This window comes from Oncorhynchus mykiss, chromosome 10, assembly GCF_057628025.1.
Source record: "Oncorhynchus mykiss isolate SJ-2025 chromosome 10, ASM5762802v1, whole genome shotgun sequence".
Taxonomy (NCBI): Eukaryota; Metazoa; Chordata; class Actinopteri; order Salmoniformes; family Salmonidae; genus Oncorhynchus; species Oncorhynchus mykiss.
Genome location: NC_143031.1, coordinates 64,575,167 through 64,598,285, shown reverse-complemented (window position 1 = coordinate 64,598,285; position 23,119 = coordinate 64,575,167). Strand labels below are relative to the sequence as shown.

General features: G+C 42.5%; 1 protein-coding gene across 5 annotated transcripts in view; it reads left to right on the top strand.

Annotated features, from left to right (window-relative positions):
• The first annotated feature begins 4,584 nt into the window (after window positions 1–4,584).
• The window catches only part of LOC110534658 (uncharacterized), a 37,786-nt gene continuing 19,251 nt past the window's right edge, over window positions 4,585–23,119 (top strand). For 2 of the 5 annotated variants that reach the window (XM_090187498.1, XM_090187499.1), the window contains exon 1: window positions 4,665–5,094. In XM_090187498.1, the coding sequence (XP_090043624.1) occupies window positions 4,815–5,094 (280 nt within the window). In that variant the 5' untranslated portion in view covers window positions 4,665–4,814. Of the gene's footprint in view, window positions 5,095–6,591; window positions 6,717–7,374; window positions 8,037–18,854; window positions 21,025–23,119 lie in introns of those variants that run through there. The other 3 variants (XM_021619583.3, XM_090187496.1, XM_090187497.1) reach the window with 3 other exon arrangements.

The following is a 23,119-nucleotide window of genomic DNA, read 5'->3' as shown; positions in this document are numbered from 1 at the left end:
AAAGAAGAAGAAGTAAACGGAATTCCCTGTCTCTATTGAATAGTTTTATCATCTGGCAAATCTAATAGGAGCAACTATTGGAGACATAAATATTGCTATGGAAAATCAGGAGACTGGGTGTAGTAGTGTGATTTTGCTGGGTCTCTGCCTACTTAAAAAATAATCACCTATATTTAACCAGGTAGGCCAGTTGAGAACAAGTTCTCATTTACAACTGTGACCTGGCCAAGATAAAGCAAAGCAATGCGACAAAAAAACAACACAGAGTTACATGTGGGATAAACAAAAGTACAGTCAATAACACAATAGAAAAATATATATACAGTGTGTGCAAATGGAGTAAGGAGATAAGGCAATAAATCAGCCACAGCAGCGAAGCAATTACAATTAAGCAAATTAACACTGGAGTGATAGATGTGCAGATGATGATGTGCCAGTATAAATACTGCTGTGAAAAAGAGAAAAAAAGTCAACATAAACAATATAGGTAGAGATAGGTAGTTGGATGGGCTATTTACAGATGGGCTGTGTACAGGTGCAGCGATCGGAAGCTGCTCAGATAGCTGATGCCTAAAGTTAGTGAGGGAGATATAAGTCTCCTACTTCAGCGATTTTTGTAATTCGTTTCAGTCATTGGCAGCAGAGAACTGGAAGGAAAGGCGGCCAAAGTAGGTGTTGGCACTGGGGATGACCAGTGAGATATACCTGCTGGAGCGCGTGCTACGGGTGGGTGTTGCTATGGTGACCAGTGAGCTGAGATAAGGTGGAGCTTACCAAGCAAAGCCTTATAGATGACCTAGAGCCAGTGGGTTTGGCGACAAATATGTAGCGAGGGCCAGCCGACGAGAGCATACAGGTTGCAGTGGTGGGTGGTATATGGGGCTTTGGTGACAAAACAGATGGCACTGTGATAGACTGCATCCAGTTTGCTGAGTAGAGTATTGGACACTATTTTGTAAATGACATCGAGGATCGGTAGGATAGTCAGTTTTACGAGGGTATGTTTGGCAGCGTGAGTGAAGGAGGCTTTGTTTTGCGAAATAGGAAGCTGATTCTAGATTTAATTTTGGATTGGAGATGCTTAATATGAGTCTGGAAGGAGAGTTTACAGTCTAGCCAGACACCTAGGTATTTGTAGTTGTCCACATATTCTAAGTCAGAACCGTCCAGAGTAGTGATGCTAGTCGGGCGGGTGGGTACGAGCAGCAATCGGTTGAAGAGCATGCATTTAGTTTTACTAGCATTTAAGAGCAGTTGGAGGCCACAGAATGAGTGTTGTATGGCATTGAAGCTCGTTTGGAGGTTTGTTAACACAGTGTCCAAAGAAGGGCCAGAAGTATACAGAATGGTGTCGTATGCGTAGAGGTGGATCAAGGAATCACCGCAGCAAGAGCGACATTGTTGATATATACAGAGAAAAGCCCGAGAATTTAACCCTGTAGAGACCATAGAGACTGCCATAGATCCGGACAACAGGCCCTCTGATTTGACATACTGAACTCTATCTGAGAAGTAGTTGGTGAACCAGGCGAGGCCATCATTTGAGAAACCAAGGCTGTTGAGTCTGCCGATAACAATATGGTGATTGACAGAGTCAAAAGCCTTGGCCAGGTCGATGAAGACGGCTGCACAATACTTTTATCGATGTCGGTTATGAAATTGTTTAGTACCTTGAGCGTGTCTGAGGTGCACCCGTGACCAGCTCGAAAACCGGATTACACAGCGGAGAAGGTACGTTGGGATTCGAAATGGTCAGTGATCTGTTTGTTAACTTGGCTTTCGAAGACTTTAGAAAGGCAGGGCAGGATGGATATAGGTCAGTAACAGTTTGGATCTAGAGTGTCACCCCCTTTGAAGAGGGGGGTGACCGCGGCAGCTTTCCAATCTTTAGGAGTAATAGGGGATGCAACAATGGCGGCGGATAATTTTAGAAAGAGAGGGTCCAGATTGTCTAGCCCAGCTGATTTGTACTGGTCCAGGTTTTGCAGCTCTTTCAGAACATCTATCTGGATTTGGGTGAAGGAGAAGCTGGAAGGCTTGGGAAAGTAGCTGTGGGGGGTGCAGAGCTGTTGGCCGGGGTTGGGGTAGCCAGGTGGAAAACATGGCCAGCCGTAGAGAAATGCTTATTGACATTCTCCAATATCGTGGATTAAGACAGTGTTTCCTATCCTCAGTGCAGTGGGTAGCTGGGAGGAGGTGCTCTTATTCTCCATGGACTTTACAGTGTCCCAAAACTTTTTGGAGTTAGAGCTACAGGATGCAAATTTCTATTTGAAAAAGCTAGCCTTTGCTTTCCTAACTCACTGTGTGTATTGGTTCCTGACTTCCCGAGAAAAGTTGCATATCACGGGGACTATTCAATGCTAGTGCAGTATGCCACATGATGTTTTTGTGCTGGTCGAGGGCAGTCAGGTCTGGAGTGAACCAAGGGCTACAGTTCTACATTTAGTTCTACATTTTCTGAAAGGGGCATGCTTATTTAAGATGGTGAGGAAATTACTTTTAAAGAACTACCAGGCATCCTCTACTGACGGGATGAGGTCAATATCCTTCCAGGATATCCAGGCCAGGTCGATTAGAAAGGCAGTGGACCCATAACGGATGCAGGCAATGAGGTAGTGAACGCTGAGATCCTGATTGAAAACAGCAGAGGTGTATTTGGAGGTCAAGTTGGTCAGGATAATATCTATGAGGGTGCCCATGTTTACAGATGTAGGGTTGTACCTGGTGGGTTCCTGGTGGGTTCCTTAATAATTTGTGTGAGATTGAGGGCATCTAGCTTAGATTGTCAGACGGCCGAGGTAATAAGCATATCCCAGTTTAGTTCACCTAACAGAACGAACTCTGAAGATAGATGGGGTGCAATCAATTCACATATGGTGTCCAGGGCACAGCTGGGAGCTAAGGGGGGTCTATAACAGGTGATGTAAGATGTAAGAGACTTATTTCTGGAGAGATTCATTTTTAAATTAGAAGCTCGAACTGTTTGGGCATAGACCTGGAAAGTATGACAGTACTTTGCAGGCTATCTATGTAGCTAAGTGGTCATAGGGTCCAGTGAACCGCAATAGATAAAACAGGGAAGTCGTTACGTAGTCGTTTCTACGCTAGGCGAGCGGGAGACACAGTATTCATAAAGTTAGCAGGCCGGGGCTAGCAGAAGCGTCTTCACCGACGTCCGGCAAAGGCCGGTTGAGGGCACATCAGACAGAATTACGTCGGCAGACCAGACGGCGGGGCTCCGTGTCGACAAAGGGTCCAGGCCAATTGGCAAAATAGTTATTGTAGCTGGAGTAATTTCGTTTGCTAGCAGGGAGATGTGCTTCGCTCGAGGCTAACTAGTGTTAGCTTCGGGACAAGGGCGTTAGCCACTATAGCCACTCAGTAGCAGCTAGCTATCTGCGATGATCCGGTGCAAAGGTCCAGACCTTACGGCAGGAATCCGGTGATGTAGTGGCTTCTAGTCGTGTTAGTGAAGAGTCCGGGAGGCATCAGCTGTGTAGCCGAGTGATCATAGGGTCCACTGAGCAGTCCGGGAGATGGGCCTGGCTCAAGGCTTGCTTCAGGGTTGGGCCACTCGGTAGCAGCTAGTTAGCTGCGATGATCCGGTGTAATGGTCCAGAGCTTACGGCAGGAATCTGGTGATGTAGTGGAGAAAAGCAGTCCGATATGCTTAGGGTTGATATTGCGCTGTGAAGACTGACAGGTATTATCCAGGCTAAAAGCGGCTGGTGTCTGAGCTAAAGGTAAAGGCCGCTAGCAGTGGCTAACAATGACTAAATATCTAGTAGCTAATTAGCTGGTTAGCTTCTGATGGCTATCTTCTGATGGAGGTTCTAGCTATAAGGTCTAAAAATAGCAGATCCGTATCACATTGCGTGATGCAGGTTGCCGGAAGGTATATTTAATTTAAAAATGAAAAAAAGTGATTGAAATACATTGAAATAAATACAAAAAAGATGGAGAGAAAACATAACATTTACACAATTTACAACAACAAACACGTCCTCACTGCCACGCCATCTTGGAACATACGGGAATGGACAGGAATGTAATAGCAGACCACGTAGCCAAAAGGGCTTTAAAACTATATATAATTGATGTTCCCACTCCACTGGGTAGAGGTGCAGCCGCATGCAGTGGAGGCTGGTGGGAGGAGCTATTTGAGATCAAGCTCATTGTAATGGCTGGAATGGAATAAATGGAACGGAGTCAAACATGTGGTTTCCATTTGTTTGATACCCTCAATTCATTACATTCCAACCATTACAATGTGCCCGTCCTTCTATTGCTCCCCCCACCAGCCTCCACTGGCCAAATGTAAGATTAGAGGCATTGTGATATATGTGTGGCAGAACAGGTGGGACACCGAGTCCAAGGCCGTCTAAAAGTGGGTGGACCAAGACTCAAAGATCATGTATGGCTATTTTTTATTTTCTTAGTAGTACAGGGTAAGGTAGGACGATTTAGTTTTTTCTTAATGTTTGTTTATTTATTATTTTAGTTTGTAAACTGTGAATGACTACACACTCCAGTACAGTAGGTGGCGGCATGCACCTCTAAGGGTTGATTGTGGACCGCCATAACACCATAAACGAAGAAACCGTAGTAAAAAAAAAAGTGTCGTCACCAAGAGCAATTTCCATGTTAGCTTTTTTAATTGTTGTTAGATGTTTAACACCCTGGAACTCAAAATAAGATTAATTTAACCGCATAGCATCACATGCTTACTCCAGCTATTATTTAAATTTCATTGGAGACAGGACTTGGATGTGAACTAGGTAACGCTAGCTAGCTGCTAACGTTAGCTAAAAATGGCTAACTGTATGGCTTTTCACAGTCAAATGGCATCCATCATGGAGGTGCTAGCGAATGCAGCCGTGGCAGAGATCTGTAAACTCGTAGATGACGACTACGCAGTGTTTCGTTTGGAAATAACTCAAAGCCAGAAAGAAAACAAGGCATTGCGGAGGAAACTACAGCAACTGGAAATTAAGGTGGCACGGGACCGGGCAGAGAGGACAATGCGAGATCGCGTCCTCGCCAGTCCCAGTAGTGTCAAGATCCTCGACCGATACAGAGGAAAGGCAAAAGGTACATTTTGGCGGAGGCTGCGCGGGGTGTCTACTTTTATATAGAGCCCAGTGCCTGTCGTCCCGTTCCCCTGTGCATATTTGTTGGGTCTTGGTCAGTTTTTGGATAGTATGCAACAATTCACCTGATTTAAAAAATCAAATCAAATGTATTTGTCACATACATATGGTTAGCAGATGTTAATGCGAGTGTAGCGAAATGCCTGCGCTTCTAGTTCCGACAATGCAGTAATAACCAACGAGTAATCTAATTTAACAATTCCAAAACTACTACCTTATACACACACACAAGTATAAAGGGATAAAGACTATGTACATACAGATATATGAATGAGTGATGGTACAGAACGCCATAGGTAAGATGCAGTAGATGGTATCGAGTACAGTATATACATATGAGATGAGTAATGTAGGGTATGTAAACAAAGTGGCATAGTTTAAAGTGGCTAGTGATACATGTATTACATAAAGATGCAGTAGATGATATAGAGTACAGTATATACATATACATATGAGATGAGTAATGTAGGGCATGTAAACATTATATTAAGTAGCATTGTTTAAAGTGGTTAGTGATATTTTACATCAATTTCCATCAATTCCCATTATTAAAGTGGCTGGAGTTGAGTCAGTGTGTTGGCAGCAGCCACTCAACGTTAGTAGTGGCTGTTTAACAGTCTGATGGCCTTGAGATAGAAGCTGTTTTTTCAGTCTCTCTGTCCCTGCTTTGATGCACCTGTACTGACCTCGCCTTCTGGATGATAGCGGGGTGAACAGGCAGTGGCTCGGGTGGTTGTTGTCCTTGATGATCTTTATGGCCTTCCTGTGACATCGGGTGGTGTAGGTGTTCTGGAGGGCAGGTAGTTTGCCCCCGGTGATGAGTTGTGCAGACCTCACTACCCTCTGGAGAGCCTTACGGTTGTGGGCGGAGCAGTTGCCGTACCAGGCGGTGATACAGCCCGACAGGATGCTCTCAATTGTGCATCTGTAGAAGTTTGTGAGTGCTTTTGGTGACAAGCTGAATTTCTTCAGCCTCCTGAGGTTGAAGAGGCGCTGCTGCGCCTTCTTCACGATGCTGTCTGTGTGGGTGGACCAATTCAGTTTGTCTGTGATGTGTACGCCAAGGAACTTAACTTACTACCCTCTCCACTACTGTCCCATCGATGTGGATAGGGGGGTGCTCCCTCTGCTGTTTCCTGAAGTCCACAATCATCTCCTTTGTTTTGTTGACGTTGAGTGTGAGGTTATTTTCCTGACACCACACTCCGAGGGCTATCTTGCGCATTGACACAATATCATATTCTAACCAGATTATTGATTTACTGCATTTCCGGTTATTTACTAAATGAAAACAATGTGATGCATGGAACACAATCCATCTATCTATCTATAAATAGTATATTAAGAAGTTGTGAAGTGTACATCCTTGCCAATTCTAGACAGTGTCAATAGTATACAGTATACCTAACCACCTCTTTTCCCCCAATCACTCTCTCAGGTGAAGGACATCACACTGGAGGCCACAGGAACTTTGTGAAGCCAGCAGGACACAATACATGGAGAGATGACCAACCAATCACTGTTGATGAGGGGATAGGAAACACAACCCATCATGTTATAGAGGTTATAATAATAGTGTTACATCAAGATTAGTTACTTTGCCGGCCTCCCGGGTGGCGCAGTGGTTAAGGGCGCTGTACTGCAGCGCCAGCTGTGCCATCAGAGTCCCTGGGTTCGCGCCCAGGCTCTGTCGTAACCGGCCGCGACCGGGAGGTCCGTGGGGCGACGCACAATTGGCCTAGCGTCGTCCGGGTTAGGGAGGGATTGGTCGGTAGGGATCTCCTTGTCTCATCGCGCACCAGCGACTCCTGTGGCGGCCGGGCGCAGTGCGCGCTAGCCAAGGTTGCCAGGTGCACGGTGTAGCCTCCGACACATTGGTGCGGCTGGCTTCCGGGGTGGATGCGTGCTGTGTTAAGAAGCAGTACGGCTGGTTGGGTTGTGTATCGCATGACATTCAACCTTCGTCTCTCCCGAGCCCGTACGGGAGTTGTAGCAATGAGAAAAGATAGTAGCTACTACAACAATTGGATACCACGAAATTGGGGAGAAAAGGGGGTAATTAAAAAAAGAAAAAAGATTAGTTACTTTGTAAATCAAATGTGGACAGTTTATTTCAGAAAAGCTCCCCTCAGCTATACATCCTTATTTATCTGCCATAGGGAGCTTGTGAGACGACATTCAACCTATGTACCGGTAATAACCTCCTTTCTTCTTTTGTCAGTCTGCAGAGGCTGAAGGTCCTGGGGTCAAGCAGGAAAAGTCTGAAGGAGAGGTGGACCCACGGCACAGTAGAAACATCCAGACTGGAGCGGCTGGAGCGCCCCCTGTAGCCACGGAGAACCCCACCACTGCCCAAGAGCAGTCCAGGACCCGACGCAGCATCATGGTCAGTGGAACGCTGAACGCCATCCTCAAGTCAGAGACAGACACCAAGACCTTAACGGGGCTGAACCGACTGGGCTGTCCTCCTGCTCCACGCTCAGAGTATTTACTTTATGGCAATACAAGCCCGAGAACTGTTCTGTCCCATCGGGACTCAGGTGACACTTTACAGACTGTCAATGACCCATCCTGTTCATACACTACAGAGATGATACCTGGTGACATGCCTGTGGTATTAGATGCACAGACTAATCCAATGAAAGTGGACTGGAACCAGTACAGTAGTAGTGGATACTCTGAAGGGTGCCTAGATAAGAAAGGTGAGAGCCTGGTCGTAGATGAGGTGACTGTGAAAGTGGAGGGCGATGCTCCTCTGACATGGAATGCATACGAAACTCACTTAGGAGAAGGACACTCACAAGGCAACACCATTGACTTCTTAGACTACAAGGAAAGCTTAGAGACAAATCTAAATGTCATGACCCACTCCCCTTTACACACGTTTACACACGATCAATTATCCATGTCGATGGGGCCCTCCGATTCACACAGGGAACAAATGGCCAAGGCGCGAGGAGAGGGAGCCACATCGGGCAATGGTAAAGAGAAACGGTTCCTTTGCATGTTCTGTAACAAAGGCTTCAGCTGCCCCCAGAAGGTGGACATCCACCAGAGGGTCCACACAGGGGTGAAACCCTTCAGTTGTACCCAGTGTCACATGCGCTTCGCCCAGGCATGCACCCTGAAGAGGCACCAGAGGGTCCACACAGGGGAGAAACCCTTCAGCTGTACCCAGTGCCACATGCGCTTTGCCCAGGCTGGTGACCTGAAGAGGCACCAGAGGGTCCACACGGGAGAGAGGCCTTTTGCCTGTGCACACTGTGGGAAGAGGTTCTCAGAGAAGAGCTACCTCAGGTTACACCAGCAGAAAAAACACTCCACTCTAACAAACACTTTTATATCAAAAGACAAAGATTCATTTTAGTTGTCATCATAAAATATCCACAGATGCATTTGGATATTCCTGGGTATAATATTACATCCAGCTATTGTGTGATATATAAGGCATAGTGCCTACAGTGCATTTGGAAGGTATTCAGACCCCTTGACTTTTTCCACATTTTGTTACGTTACAGCCTTATTCAAAATTGATTAAATTGTTGTTTTCCCTCAATCTACACACAATACCCCACAATGACAAGGCAAAGACAGGTTTATAAATGTTTGTATATGTATTAAAAATCCACTGAAATTTCACATTTTTACATAAGTATTCAGACCCTTTTTACTCAGTACTTTGTTGAACACCTTTGGCAGAAATGACAGCCTCAAGTCTTCTTGGGTATGATTCTACAAGCTTGGCACACCTGTATTTGGGGAGTTTCTCAGATTCTTCTCTGCAGATCCACTCAAGCTGTCAGGTTGGATGGGGAGCGTCGCTGCACAGCTATTTTCAGGTCTCCAGAGATGTTCAATCGGGTTCAAGTCCGGGCAACTTAATGACATTCAGAGACTTGTCCCGAAGCCACTCCTGCGTTGTCTTGGCTGTGTGCTTAGGGTCATTGTCCTGTTGGAAGGTGAACCTTAGCCCGAGTCTGAGGTCCTGAGCACTCTGGAGCAGGTTATCATCCCTGTACTTTTCTCTTTTCATCATTCCCCTGATCCTGACTAGTCTCCCAGTCCCTGATGCTGAAAAATGGTGCCAGGTTTCCTCCAGATGTGACACTTGGCATTCAGGACAAAGAGTTCAATCTTGGTTTCATCAGACCAGAAAATCTTGTTTCTCATGGTGTGAGAGTCCATTAGATGCTTTTTGGAAACTCCAAGTGGGCTGTCATGTGCCTTTTACTAAGGAGTGGCTTCCTTCTGGTCACTCTACCATAAAAGGCCTGATTGGTGGAGTTCTGCAGAGATGGTTGTCCTTTTGGAAGGTTATCCCATCTCCACAGAGGAACTCTGTCAGAGTGACCATCAGGTTCTTGGTCACCTCCCTGATGAAGGCCCTTCTCCACCGAGATTGCTCAGTTTGGCCGGGCGGCCAACTCTAGGAAGAGTCTTGGTGGTTCCAAACTTCTTCTATTTAAGAATGATGGAGGCCATCTGTGCCTCGACACAATCCTGTCTCGGTACTCTACGGCCAATTCCTTCGACCTCATGGCTTGGTTTTCGCTCTGACATGCACTGTCATAACTGATGGAGACAGTAATATTTCTGTAGTGAAATGAGGTTTATTGGATTAACAGAAAATGGGCAATATGCATCAAAACAAAATTAGACGGGTGCATAAATTTGGGCACCCCAATAGAAAAATCACATCACTATTTAGTAGAGCCTCCTTTTGCTAAAATAACAGCCTCTAGATGCTTCCCATAGCCTCTAATGAGTGTCTGGATTCTGGATGAAGGTATTTTGGACCATTCCTCCTTACAAAACATCTCCAGTTCAGTTAGGTTTGATGGTTGCCGAGCATGGACAGCCCGCTTCAAATCATCCCACAGATTCTCAATGATATTCAGGTCTGGGGACTGGGATGGCCATTCCAGAACATTATACTTGTTCCTCTGCATAAATGCCCGGGTAGATTTTGAGCAGTGTTTTGGGTCATTGTCTTGTTGAAATATCCAGCTCTGGCGTAACTTCAACTTTGACTGATTCTTCAACATTATTCCCAAGAATTTGCTGAAATTGAGTAGGATCCATGCGACCCTCAACTTTAACAAGATTCCCAGTACCGGCACTGGCCACACAGCCCCACAGCGTGATTGAACCCCCACCAAATTCTACTGTGGGTAGCAAGTGTTTTTCTTGGAACGCTGTGTTCTTTTGCCGCCATGCATAACATCCCTTGTTATGACCAAATAACTCAGTCTTTGTTTCATCAATCCACAGCACCTTGTTTCAAAATGAAGCTGGCTTGTCCAAATGTGCGTTTGCATACATCAAGCGACTCTGTTTGTGGCGTGTGTGCAGAAAAGGCTTCTTCCACATCACTCTCCCATACAGCTTCTCCTTGTGCAAAGTGTGCTGAATTGTTGAACGATGCACAGTGACACCATCTGCAGCAAGATGAGTCTTTGGAGGTGGTCTGTGGGCTGATTTTGACCGTTCTCACCATCCTTCGCCTTTGCCTCTCCGATATTTTAATTGGCCTGCCACTTCTGGCCTTAACAAGAACTGTGCCTGTGGTCTTCCATTTCCTCACTATGTTCCTCACAGTGGACACTGACAGCCTAAATCTCTGCGATAGCTTTTTGTAGCCATCCTCTAAACTATAATGTTGAACAATCTTTGTTTTCAGGTCATTTGAGAGTTGTTTTGAGGCCCCCATGTTGTCACTCTTCAGAGGAGAGTCAAAGAGAACAACAACTTGCAATTGGCCACCTTAAATACATTTTCTCATGATTGGATGCACTTGTCTATGAAGTTCAAGGCTTAATGAGCTCACCAAACCAATTGTGTGTTCCAATTAATCAGTGCTAAGTAGTTACAGGTATTCAAATCAACAGAATGATAAGGGTGCCCACATTTTTGCATAGCCTATTTTTCACATCTGATTTAATATCATAACTTAATATTGCTACACTAAAAATCTTTGTCCGGACAATACCCCAGTACTCAGCTTTTATTAGAAAATTAATGGCATGCCACTGTGATCATTTTTTGTGACGACAGAGTAAATTATTAGGCAGCCTCAGAGGGGTGCCCAAACTTTTTCATACGACTGTATATAGACAGGCGTGTGCCTTTCCAAATCATGCCCAATCAATTGAATTTACCACAGGTCGACTCCAAGTTGTAGAAACATCTCAAGGATGGAAACAGGATGCAACTGAGCTCAATTTCGAGTCTCATAGCAAAGGGTCTGAATAAGGTATTTTTTTTTATTTTAATACATTTGCAATCATTTAAAAAAACGGTTTTCGCTTCATCATTATGGAGTATTGAGGATTTTCTTTTTTCTTTAATCCATTTTAGAATAAAGCTGTGAGGTATCGATGTGTAAAGTCAAGGGGTCTGAATACTTTCCAAAGGCACTGTAGCTCCTTTCATATTTGTTTTGATCCTGACCAGTGGTGGAAAAAGTACTCAAGTCATACTTGAGTAAAAGTAAAGATACTTTCATAGAAAAAGACTCACCCAGTAAAATAATACTTGAGTAAAAGTCTACAAGTATTTGGGTTTTAAATGTACTTAAGTATCAAAAGTAAAAGTGTTAATTTCTAATTCACACATTCTTGTTTATTTATTTATTTAAAGGGAGACAGGGGCTTACTACAAACAAAGCATTTGTGTTTAGTGAGTCCGCCAGATCAGAGGCAGTAGGGATGACCAGGGATGTTCTCTTGATAAGTGTGTGAATTGGACCATTTTCCTGTCAAAATGTAACAAGTACTTTTGGGTGTTAAGGAAAATGTATGGAGTAAAAAGTACATTATTTTCTTTACTATTGTACTAAAAGTTGTCAAATATAAATACTAAAGTACAGATACCCAAAAAAACTACTTAAGTAGTACTTTAAAGTATTTTTACTTAAGTACTTTACACCACTGATCCTGACAAACTCCCCAGTCCCTACCAATGACAAGCATACCCATAACATGATGCTGCCACCACAATACTTAAATAGAGAGGGCTTCACTCTGTTGTATTTGATTTGAGACAACCCTCTTTTTTAAATTCAGGCCAAAAATGTAATGTAAGTGCAATGTTGTTGATCTCTTTGTATTCAAGTATTGTGATGGCAGCATCATGTTATGGTTATGCCACCGGCAGGGACTAGGGAATTTATGATAAAAAATAAATATGAAACGAGCAAAGAAACTCACCTCAGTCTTCTGAAAACCCTGGGATAGGGTTTTATTTTTCTGTGGGACAATTACACAGAGGTGTTGAGAGTTTCTGAGTGATCTAGTCTCAGTAGTGACTTAAATCAGCTTTAAAAAAAATCGGAGACAAGGTTTGAATATGGCTGTCCAATGATTCCCAATTTTGACAACAATGGATATAGTGTTGTGCGAAGTCGGTAGAATCTTATTCCAAGTTATTCACAGCTATAATTGCAGCCTTGTGCTTCCACTAAGTATTAACTGATTGGTGGAGACTTGTCCATTTTTTTTCTTAATTTGGTAAACGTTCTATAACTTTTTTTTACTTGAAAATTTGGAGAAGGTTGTGTAGATCTGCAGGAAAATGTAATTTAATTCCTTTTTATATTTAATTTTGAGGATGCAAAATGTGAAAAAAAGTTAAAGGTGGTGTAAACTTTCGATATGCACTGTACGCCTAAAAAGTCTGTTACATATTGTGTTTGTACTGTGTAGGCTATAATGATGTTCACAAATGCCTTTTTTATTACTTCCGTTCAACTACTTGTTTTTTTCCCCCAGGACACCTTTTATTGAAAACATTTAGGCAGTTTATCATGCAGATTTGTAGTAAAGACATATGTATGTGTCGTTTTCATATGGTCTGTTTAAAACTTGTTTATGTTTAATAAACACAAAATGGGACTTAATTCAAATACTTTTCTCATTGAGACTCTTTAGTGTACATCACATCTGATCTCATCCTATTCTGCATAAACATGAGTTATAATCAAAACATATTGAACAAAAATATTAACACAACATGTAAAGTGTTGGTTTCATGAGCTGAAATAAAAGACCCCAGAAATGTAACATATGCACAAAAAGCTTATTTCTCTGGAATATTGTGCACAAATTTCTTTACATCCCTGTTATTGAGCATTTCTCCTTTGCCAAGATAATCCAACTGGCAGGTGTGGCATATCAAGAAGCTGATTAAACAACAATCATTCCACAGGTGCACCTTGTGCTTGGGGACAAAAGGCCACTAAAATGTGCGATTTTGTCACAACACAATGCCACAGATGTCTCAAGTTGAGGGAGCGTGCAATTGGCATGCTGACTGCAGGAATGTCCTCGAGCGCTGTTGCCAGTGAATTGAATGTTAATTTCTCTACCATAAGCCGTCTCCAAAGTCGTTTTTAGAGAATTTGGCAGTTCGTCCAAACGGTTCACAACCACAGACCACGTGTATGGCGTCGTGTTGGCGAACGGTTTGCTGATGTCAACGTTGTGAATAGAGTGCACCATGGTGGCGGTGGGGTTGTGGTATTGCCAGTCATAAGTTAGGAACACAATTGCATTTTATCGATGGCAATTTGAATGCACAGAGATACTTTGACAAGCTCCTGAGACAAGCTCCATAGTCGTGCCATTCGTCAGCCACCATCATCTCATGTTTCAGCATGATAATGCACTGTCCCATGTCGCAAGGATCTGTACACAATTCCTGGAAGCTGAAAATGTCCCAGTTCTTCCATGGCCTGCATACGCACCAGACACGTCACCCATTGAGCATGTTTGGGATGCTCTGGATTGATGTGTATGATAGCGTGTTCCAGTTCCCGGCAATATCCTGCAACTTCGGACAGTATTTGAAGAGGAGTGGAACAACCTTCCACAGGCCACAATAAACAGTCTGATCAACTCTATGCGAAGGAGATGTATAAACTGCATGAGGCAAATGGTGGTCACACCAGATACGGACTGGTTTTCTGATCCATGCCCTTACCTTTTTTTTTCATTGCCCAATGAGAAGATGCTCCATAGCAGGGTGCTCATATCAGATTTCTTGATCCAACATCCTCTCACTCTGTACCTCTTAGACTTGGAGGATGGGAAGCCTGATCTGCTGCTAGTCAAAGAGGAGACAATGGACAACAGACCAGAGAGCATTGATCTGCTGAGTGGACTAAAGATGGAGGAGCTAGGTAAGGGAGACATACAGTGCCTTGCGAAAGTATTCGGCCCCCTTGAACTTTGCAACCTTTTGCCATATTTCAGGCTTCAAACATAAAGATATAAAACTGTATTTTTTTGTGAAGAATCAACAACAAGTGGGACACAATCATGAAGTGGAACGACATTTATTGGATATTTCAAACTTTTTTAACAAATCAAAAACTGAAAAATTGGGCGTGCAAAATTATTCAGCCCCTTTACTTTCAGTGCAGCAAACTCTCTCCAGAAGTTCAGTGAGGATCTCTGAATGATCCAATGTTGACCTAAATGACTAATGATGATAAATACAATCCACCTGTGTGTAATCAAGTCTCCGTATAAATGCACCTGCACTGTGATAGTCTCAGAGGTACGTCAAAAGCGCAGAGAGCATCATGAAGAACAAGGAACACACCAGGCAGGTCCGAGATACTGTTGTGAAGAAGTTTAAAGCCGGATTTGGATACAAAAAGATTTCCCAAGCTTTAAACATCCCAAGGAGCACTGTGCAAGCGATAATATTGAAATGGAAGGAGTATCAGACCACTGCAAATCTACCAAGACCTGGCCGTCCCTCTAAACTTTCAGCTCATACAAGGAGAAGACTGATCAGAGATGCAGCCAAGAGGCCCATGATCACTCTGGATGAACTGCAGAGATCTACAGCTGAGGTGGGAGACTCTGTCCATAGGACAACAATCAGTCGTATATTGCACAAATCTGGCCTTTATGGAAGAGTGGCAAGAAGAAAGCCATTTCTTAAAGATATCCATAAAAAGTGTTGTTTAAAGTTTGTCACAAGCCACCTGGGAGACACACCAAACATGTGGAAGAAGGTGCTCTGGTCAGATGAAACCAAAATTGAACTTTTTGGCAACAATGCAAAATGTTATGTTTGGCGTAAAAGCAACACAGCTGAACACACCATCCCCACTGGTGGTGGCAGCATCATGGTTTGGGCCTGCTTTTCTTCAGCAGGGACAGGGAAGATGGTTAAAATTGATGGGAAGATGGATGGAGCCAAATACAGGACCATTCTGGAAGAAAACCTGATGGAGTCTGCAAAAGACCTGAGACTGGGACGGAGATTTGTCTTCCAACAAGACAATGATCCAAAACATAAAGCAAAATCTACAATGGAATGGTTCAAAAATAAACATATCCAGGTGTTAGAATGGCCAAGTCAAAGTCCAGACCTGAATCCAATCGAGAATCTGTGGAAAGAACTGAAAACTGCTGTTCACAAATGCTCTCCATCCAACCTCACTGAGCTCGAGCTGTTTTGCAAGGAGGAATGGGAAAAAAATGTCAGTCTCTCGATGTGCAAAACTGATAGAGACATACCCCAAGCGACTTACAGCTGTAATCGCAGCAAAAGGTGGCGCTACAAAGTATTAACTTAAGGGGGCTGAATAATTTTGCACGTCCAATTTTTCAGTTTTTGATTTGTTAAAAAAGTTTGAAATATCCAATAAATGTCGTTCCACTTCATGATTGTGTCCCACTTGTTGTTGATTCTTCACAAAAAAATACAATTTTATATCTTTATGTTTGAAGCCTGAAATGTGGCAAAAGGTCGCAAAGTTCAAGGGGGCCGAATACTTTCGCAAGGCACTGTATCTTACCAAATTAAGAAAGATAAGCACCGTAATTTAAAATTCCGTAAAGTTAGTGTGGAAGAGGTAAAAAAATGTATTGTTGTCTATCAACAATGACAAGTCACCGGGTCTGACAACTTGGATGGAAAATTACTGAGGATAATAGCGGACGATATTGCCACTCCTATTTGCCATATTTTAAATTTAAGCCTACTAGAATGTGTGTGTCCCCAGGCTTGGAGGGAAGCTAAAGTCATTCCCTCATTCTAAGAATAGTAAAGCCCCCTTTACTGGCTCAAATAGCCAACCAATCAGCCTGTTGCCAACCCTTAGTAAACTTTAGGAAAAAATGGTGTTTGACCAGATACAATGCTATTTTATAGTAAACAAATTTACAACAGACTTTCAGCACACATATAGGGAAGGACACTCAACAAGCACGGCACTTACACAAATGACCGATGATTGGCTGAGAGAAATTGATGATACAAATATTGGGGGGTGGGGGCTGTTTTGTTAGACTTCACTTCGGTTTTTGACAGTATCGATCAGTCTGCTGTTGGAAAAACTTGTGTTATGGTTTTACACCCCCTGCTATATTGTGGATAAAGAGTTACTTGTCTAACATAATACAGAGGGTGCTCTTAAATGGAAGCCTCTTCATATTTCAGGTAGAATCAGGAATTCCCCAAGGCAGCTGTCTAGGCCCATTACCTTTTTCAATCTTTACTAATGAATTGCCATTGGCTTTGAGGAAAGCCAGAGTGTCTATGTATGCGGATGACTCAAAACTATACACGTCAGCTACTACAGCGACTGATATTACTGCAACACTTAATAAAGAGTTGCAGTTAGTTTCAGAGTGGGTGGCAAGGAATAAGTTAGTCCTAAATATTTCTAAATCTAAAAGCATTGTATTTGGGACAAATCACTCACTAAACCCTAATCCTCAACTAAATCATGTGAAAATTGAGCAAGTTGAGGTGACTAAACTGCTTGGAGTTACCCTGGATTGTAAACTGTCATGGTCAAAACATATTGATACAACATTAGCTAAGATGGGGAGAAGTATGTCCATAATAAAGTGCTGCTCTACCTTCTTAACAGCACTATCAACAAGGAAGATCCTAGGCCATAGTTGTAGCACCTGGACTACTGTTCAGTCGTGCCACAAAAAAGGACTTAGGAAAATTGCAATTGGTTCAGAACAGGGCAGCACGGCTGGCTCTTGGATGTACACAGAGAGCTAATATTAGTAATATGCATGTCAATCTCTCCTGGCTCAAAGTGGAGGAGAGATCGACTTCGGACATCCATGCATATGCCACAAAATGTATCTTCACAATCCCCCATGTCCAGAACAGACTATGGAAGGAGCACAGTACTACATAGAGCCATGACTACATGGAACTCTATTCCACATCAAGTAAATGATGCAAGCAGTAAAATTAGAGTTAAAAAACGGATTTAAAAAATCACCTCATGGAACAGCGGGGACTGTGAAGCAACAAACATAGGCACAGACATATGCATACACACACACGATAACGTACGCACACATGGATTTTGTACTGTAGATATGTGGTAGTTGTGGAGTAGGGGCCTGAGGGCACAAAGTGTGTTGTGAAATCTGTAAATGTATTGTAATGTTTTTAAAATTGTATGAACTGCCTTAATTTTGCTGGACTCCAGCTAATGGGGATCCATAATAAATAAAAATACAAACCACGAGGGATAAAAACTCCATCACCACCACACAAAACAATGGACAGGTGGACTGAACAACCTCAGTCCTGGTGGTCATCAGAGAGACAGAGGCTCCAGTCAGGGATCCAGTCTGCAGCCCAGAACCTTCTCTTCACAGTCTCAGTGCAGGGATGAAGCAGGGCCTGGGGCTGATAGAGATAGACCCTCCTGTTCCTATGATGCAAACACCACAGTATCCATGATGAACAGAGCAGGTCACCCCGGGCTTCAGCCTTCACAGAGAGTGGTGGGAGACCCCCTGGTGGTAGGCTTTCAGGAAGTGCCTAGTGTCTCAGTTCATAGAAAGCCTGGGCTTGGACCTGGGTCTAGCTTTCCTCAGCTACCTCATGGTTACCGCACCGATACAGACCAGGTCAGGATGGGAGTTCACCAGGAGAGGTACCTAGCCTAGAACGCAACACACAATCCCAACAACATCCAAACAATGGCAAGAGGTCAAGGAGGGAGCTGAAAGACTAACCACCTGAGGGTGGTGACTCCTGCTTCTACCTCTGGTGTAATTGGGTCTCAACGTTGGAGTCGAGCATTAGGATGGACGCAGACAAGCCGTACATCTGCCCCACGTGTGGGAAGAGCTTTACTTAGGCGACCTATGTGAAGAAGCAACAGACCGTTCACACCCAGGACAGGCCCTTCAAGTGCAAACTATGTTACAAGAGCTTCTCCTACCTGACTAAGCTTACCAGACATAAGTGTCCACAATGGGGAGAAATCGTAGCATTGTGGCTTTAGCTGACATATTATAGTCATCATGTGAAGTGTCTTGAAGTAAGAGAGTTTTTTGGATTACTAAATCCCTCAGTTGAGCCTCTGAGCATGCCGTCTTTCTCACATTATACATACTTGTTTGGTGTGCTGGCATAGCCAAAACCCTATCATTGAAGTGGAACACTATATTTCCCCTCTAAATTTGGTTTTGCCTATGTTCTTTTCATAACAAATATAATGTCCCTCTTTTTAAAATTATTTTTAGGTAATTTATGGTAATCTTTCTAAACAACTCTGCTCTGAGTTGAAAAGATACCAGAGAGGACGAGGCTAAATCTGTTCACGAAAATAAGCCCACAAAGTGAGACATTTTTGTATGGAGGTAAATTATTTTTATTCCTCGTGTTACTATTTTATTTTTAAACTCTGCATCATTGGGAAGGGCTCATAAGCAAGCATTTCACAGTAAAGTATACACCAGTTGTATTCGGCGAATGCCACAAATAATATTTGATTTTTAGATTTTATGAGTGTTGAATTCAGTTAACAAAAAATGTAATTGCTCATTTGCTACGTGAGGCTTATTTGACTGAATCTGAATCAGTTTCGTAATTGTTAGGTTATGAATGCACTGATGGGAGGACCCACGTGGAATTTTGTCAACTTATCCAAAAAACTATGTTAAATTAGAGTTGTGCCTGTTGTCAGAGATAGAGGACTCATCATGGATATAATCCGTTTTAGCATGGACATTGCCATTGAAGGCTTCCACCATTTTTAAAGTAGTCAACTGGGTAGGGATTCCTATGGGTGGGGATTCCTAGGAGTTGGGAGCAATCAGCCATTTAAGAAGAAAATGTACTACTTTAAAATGGAGATAGCCTCAATGGCGCTGCCATAGACTAAAAACATGCCCATACTGTCACATACGCTATAATAGCACAGATACCAAGATGACGCCACGTTCAACTGGGAACTGGGAACTGGGAAATCTCAGACTTCACACTTCAGAGCGTTCAAGAAGACTGAGAACTCAGAATAAAATGAGCTCAGACTGGGAAAAATCGTTTTGAGCGGTCATCCAACTTGGAATTCCAAGTCTGGGAACTCGTGCCTCTTCTAGTGCTCTGACTTTTCAACCTTTAGATCACTAACATCAGGATTTGAGTTTTTTCCCTAGTTGTCTTGAAAGCACCACCAGTCCTCTATTTAGCTTTTTATTTTATTATTTGTGTACTTGTTTGACATTTTATTGCATTGTTAGGAGCTAATAACATAAGCATTTCGATGCGCTCGCTATATCATTTGCTAAATTGTGTACACAAACCAATAAACTTTGATCTCCTGTCGTTCGCACTTGCATCTGCCTTCACATTAGCTAGAATGTTCCCACCTGATCTCGCCTCCTCCAATCTATGGACAAGTCTTTCCATTTTTAGTAAGACTTGAATATCTTGTCAATATAATACACAATCGTTGAAGAGGTTGGATGTGTAATGTAATAAGCAGTACCCATTTTCCAGTGCTGTAAAGTAAGTAAACAAGTTTTAAAAAATACTATAAAGTACTACTTGAGTCGTTCTTCTCTGTACTTTACAATTTATATTTGACAACTTTTACTCCACTACATTACTAAAGAAAATATGTACTGTTTTACTCCCATACATATTTCATGACGTCAAAAAGTACTCCTTAAATTTAGAATGCTCAGACAGGACAGCAATATCGTCCAATTCATGCACATATCAATACAAGGGGTTGACATCCCTACTGCCTCTGACCTGGCGGAATCACTAAACACAAATACTGCATTTGTAAATTATGGCTGAGTGTTGGAGTACTGTCTGGTTTGCTTAATATAAGGAATTTGATATATAGCATTTACTTTTACTAAAGTATGGCAATTGAGTACTTTTTCCATCACTGTATATTTTAAAGAACAGCGCAAATACCGATTTTATTTAGCCACACCCTTTGACCTATGACGCCAACCAATAACAACTTATATTCCGTGTAAACAATGACCAAGAACTATTTCCACGTTAGCGGTTTTCTTTAGACGTTTATGAACAAAATGGAAGTCAAAATATGACTCATTTAACTGCACAGCATTGCATATTTACCCCAAGTCGTGTTTAATTCGCGCTGGAGACTGGACTTAGTTGATAGATGTTATCTAGTTAGGGCTAGCTGCTATGGTTTTTCACACTCAAATAGCCTCCATCATGGAGGTGCTAGCGAATGCAGCCGTGGCGGAGGTCTGTAAACTCGTCGACGACGACTATGCAGTGTTTCGTTTGGAAATAACTAAAAGCCAGAAAGAAAACAGGGCATTGCGGAGGAAACTACAGCTACTGGAACTGAAGGTGGTACGGGAGCGCGTACTCGTCAGCCGTCCCAGTAGTGTCAAGACACTCGACCGATACAGAGGAATGGCAAGAGGTACATTTTGTAGAAGGTCGAGGCTGCGGGGCCTGTCGCCCCATTCCCCTCTGCACATGTGTGACTTTAGATGTATTAACCGAGAGAGGAAGAGGCGAAACGATAATTTTTCTCAACCCCAAATCTGTCCACGAAAATAAGCCCAGGAAAGCTTATTTTTGTATGGAGGTAAATGAGTGTCGAATTTGGTCAACAACATTTTTTATGGCTAATTTGCTACTTGAGGCATATTTGATCAATATAAGTTTCATAATGGTTAGGTTGTTACCAAAGCACTGATAGTGGCATTTCTGCAAATTTGGAAAAAAACGCCTTTATATCAGAGTTTTGCCTGGTGTCATTGAGATAGAGGACTCCTCATGGATATAAACTGTTTTTATCATGGACATTGCCATGAGGATTTCCACCATTTTAAAGTAGTCAACGGGGTGGCGATTCCTATGAGTTGGGAGCAATCAGCCAAAGAGGAAGAAAAAAAATGGATTACTTTCAAATGAAAGGAAAGGGGGATACCTAGTAGAGGTCGACCGATTATGATTTTTCAACGCCGATACCAATTCCCGATTATTGGAGGACCAAAAAAGCCGATACCGATTAATCGGACAATTTAAAAAAAAATTGTATTTATTTGTAATAATGACAATTACAACGATACTGAATGAACACTTATTTGAACTTAATATAATACATAAATAAAAATCAATTTAGCCTCAAATAAATAATGAAACATGTTAAATTTGGTTTAAATAATGCAAAAACAAAGTGTTGGAGAAGTAAAAGTACAATATGTGCCATGTAAAAAAGTTAACGTTTGAGTTCCTTGCTCAGAACATGAGAACATATGAAAGTTGGTGGTTCCTTTTAACATGAGACTTCAATATTCCAAGTTAAGAGGTTTTAGGTTGTAGTTAATATAGTATTTATAGGACTATTTATCTCTATACCATTTGTATTTCATATACCTTTGACTATTGGATGTTCTTATAGGCACTATAGTATTGCCAGTGTAACAGTATAGCTTCCGTCTCTCTCCTTGCCCCTACCTTGGCTCGAACCAGGAACACATCGACAACAGCCACACTCGAAGCAGCATTACCCATCGCTCCACAAAAGCCGCGGCCCTTGCAGAGCAAGGGGAATAACTACTCCAAGTCTCAGAGCGAGTGACGTTTCAAACGCTATTAGCACACACCCAGCTAACTAGCTAGCCATTTCACATCGGTTACACCAGCCATTAGGCTGATAGGCTTGAAGTCATAAACAGTGCTGTGCTTGCGAAGAGCAGCTGGCAAAACGCACGAAAATGCTGTTTGAATGAATGCTTACGAGCATGCTGCTGCCTACCATCGCTCAGTCAGACTTCTCTATCAAATCATAGACTTAATTATTACATAATAACACACAGAAATACGAGCCTTTGGTCATTAATATGGTCGAATCCGGAAATTATCATTTCGAAAACAAAATGTTTATTATTTCAGTGAAATACGGAACCGTTCGGTATTTTATCTAACGGGTGGCATCCCTAAGTCTAAATATTCTTGTTACATTGCACAACCTTCAATGTTATGTCATAATTATTTAAAATTCTGGCAAATGAGTTCGTAATGAGCCAGGCTGCCCAAACTGTTGCATATACCCTGACTCTGCATGCAATGAACGCAAGAGAAATTACACAATTTCACCTGGTTAATATTGCCTGCTAACCTGGATTTCTTTTAGCTAAATATGCAGTTTTAAAAATATATACTTCTGTGTATTGATTTTAAGAAAGGCATTGGTGTTTATGGTTAGGTACAGTCGTCCAACGATTGTGCTTTTTTTCGCAAATGCGCTTTTGTTAAATCATGCCCCAGTGTTGCATCGATTATATGCAACGCAGGACACGCTAGATAAATGAGTAATATCATCAACCATGTGTAGTTGTAACTAGTGATTATGATTGATTGATTGTTTTTTATAAGATAAGTTTAATGCTAGCTAGCAACTTACCTTGGCTTCTACTGAATTCGTGTAACAGGCAGGCTCCTCGTGGAGTGCAATGAGAGGCAGGTGGTTAGAGCGTTGGACTCGTTAACTGTAAGGTTGCAAGATTGGGTCCCCCGAGCTGACAAGGTGAAAATCTGTCGTTCTGCTCCTGAACAAGGCAGTTAACCCACCGTTCCTAGGCCGTCATTGAAAATAAGAATGTGTTCTTAATTAACTGACTTGCCTAGTTAAATAAAGGCATATTTTATTTTTTATTTTTTTATCTGCAAAATCG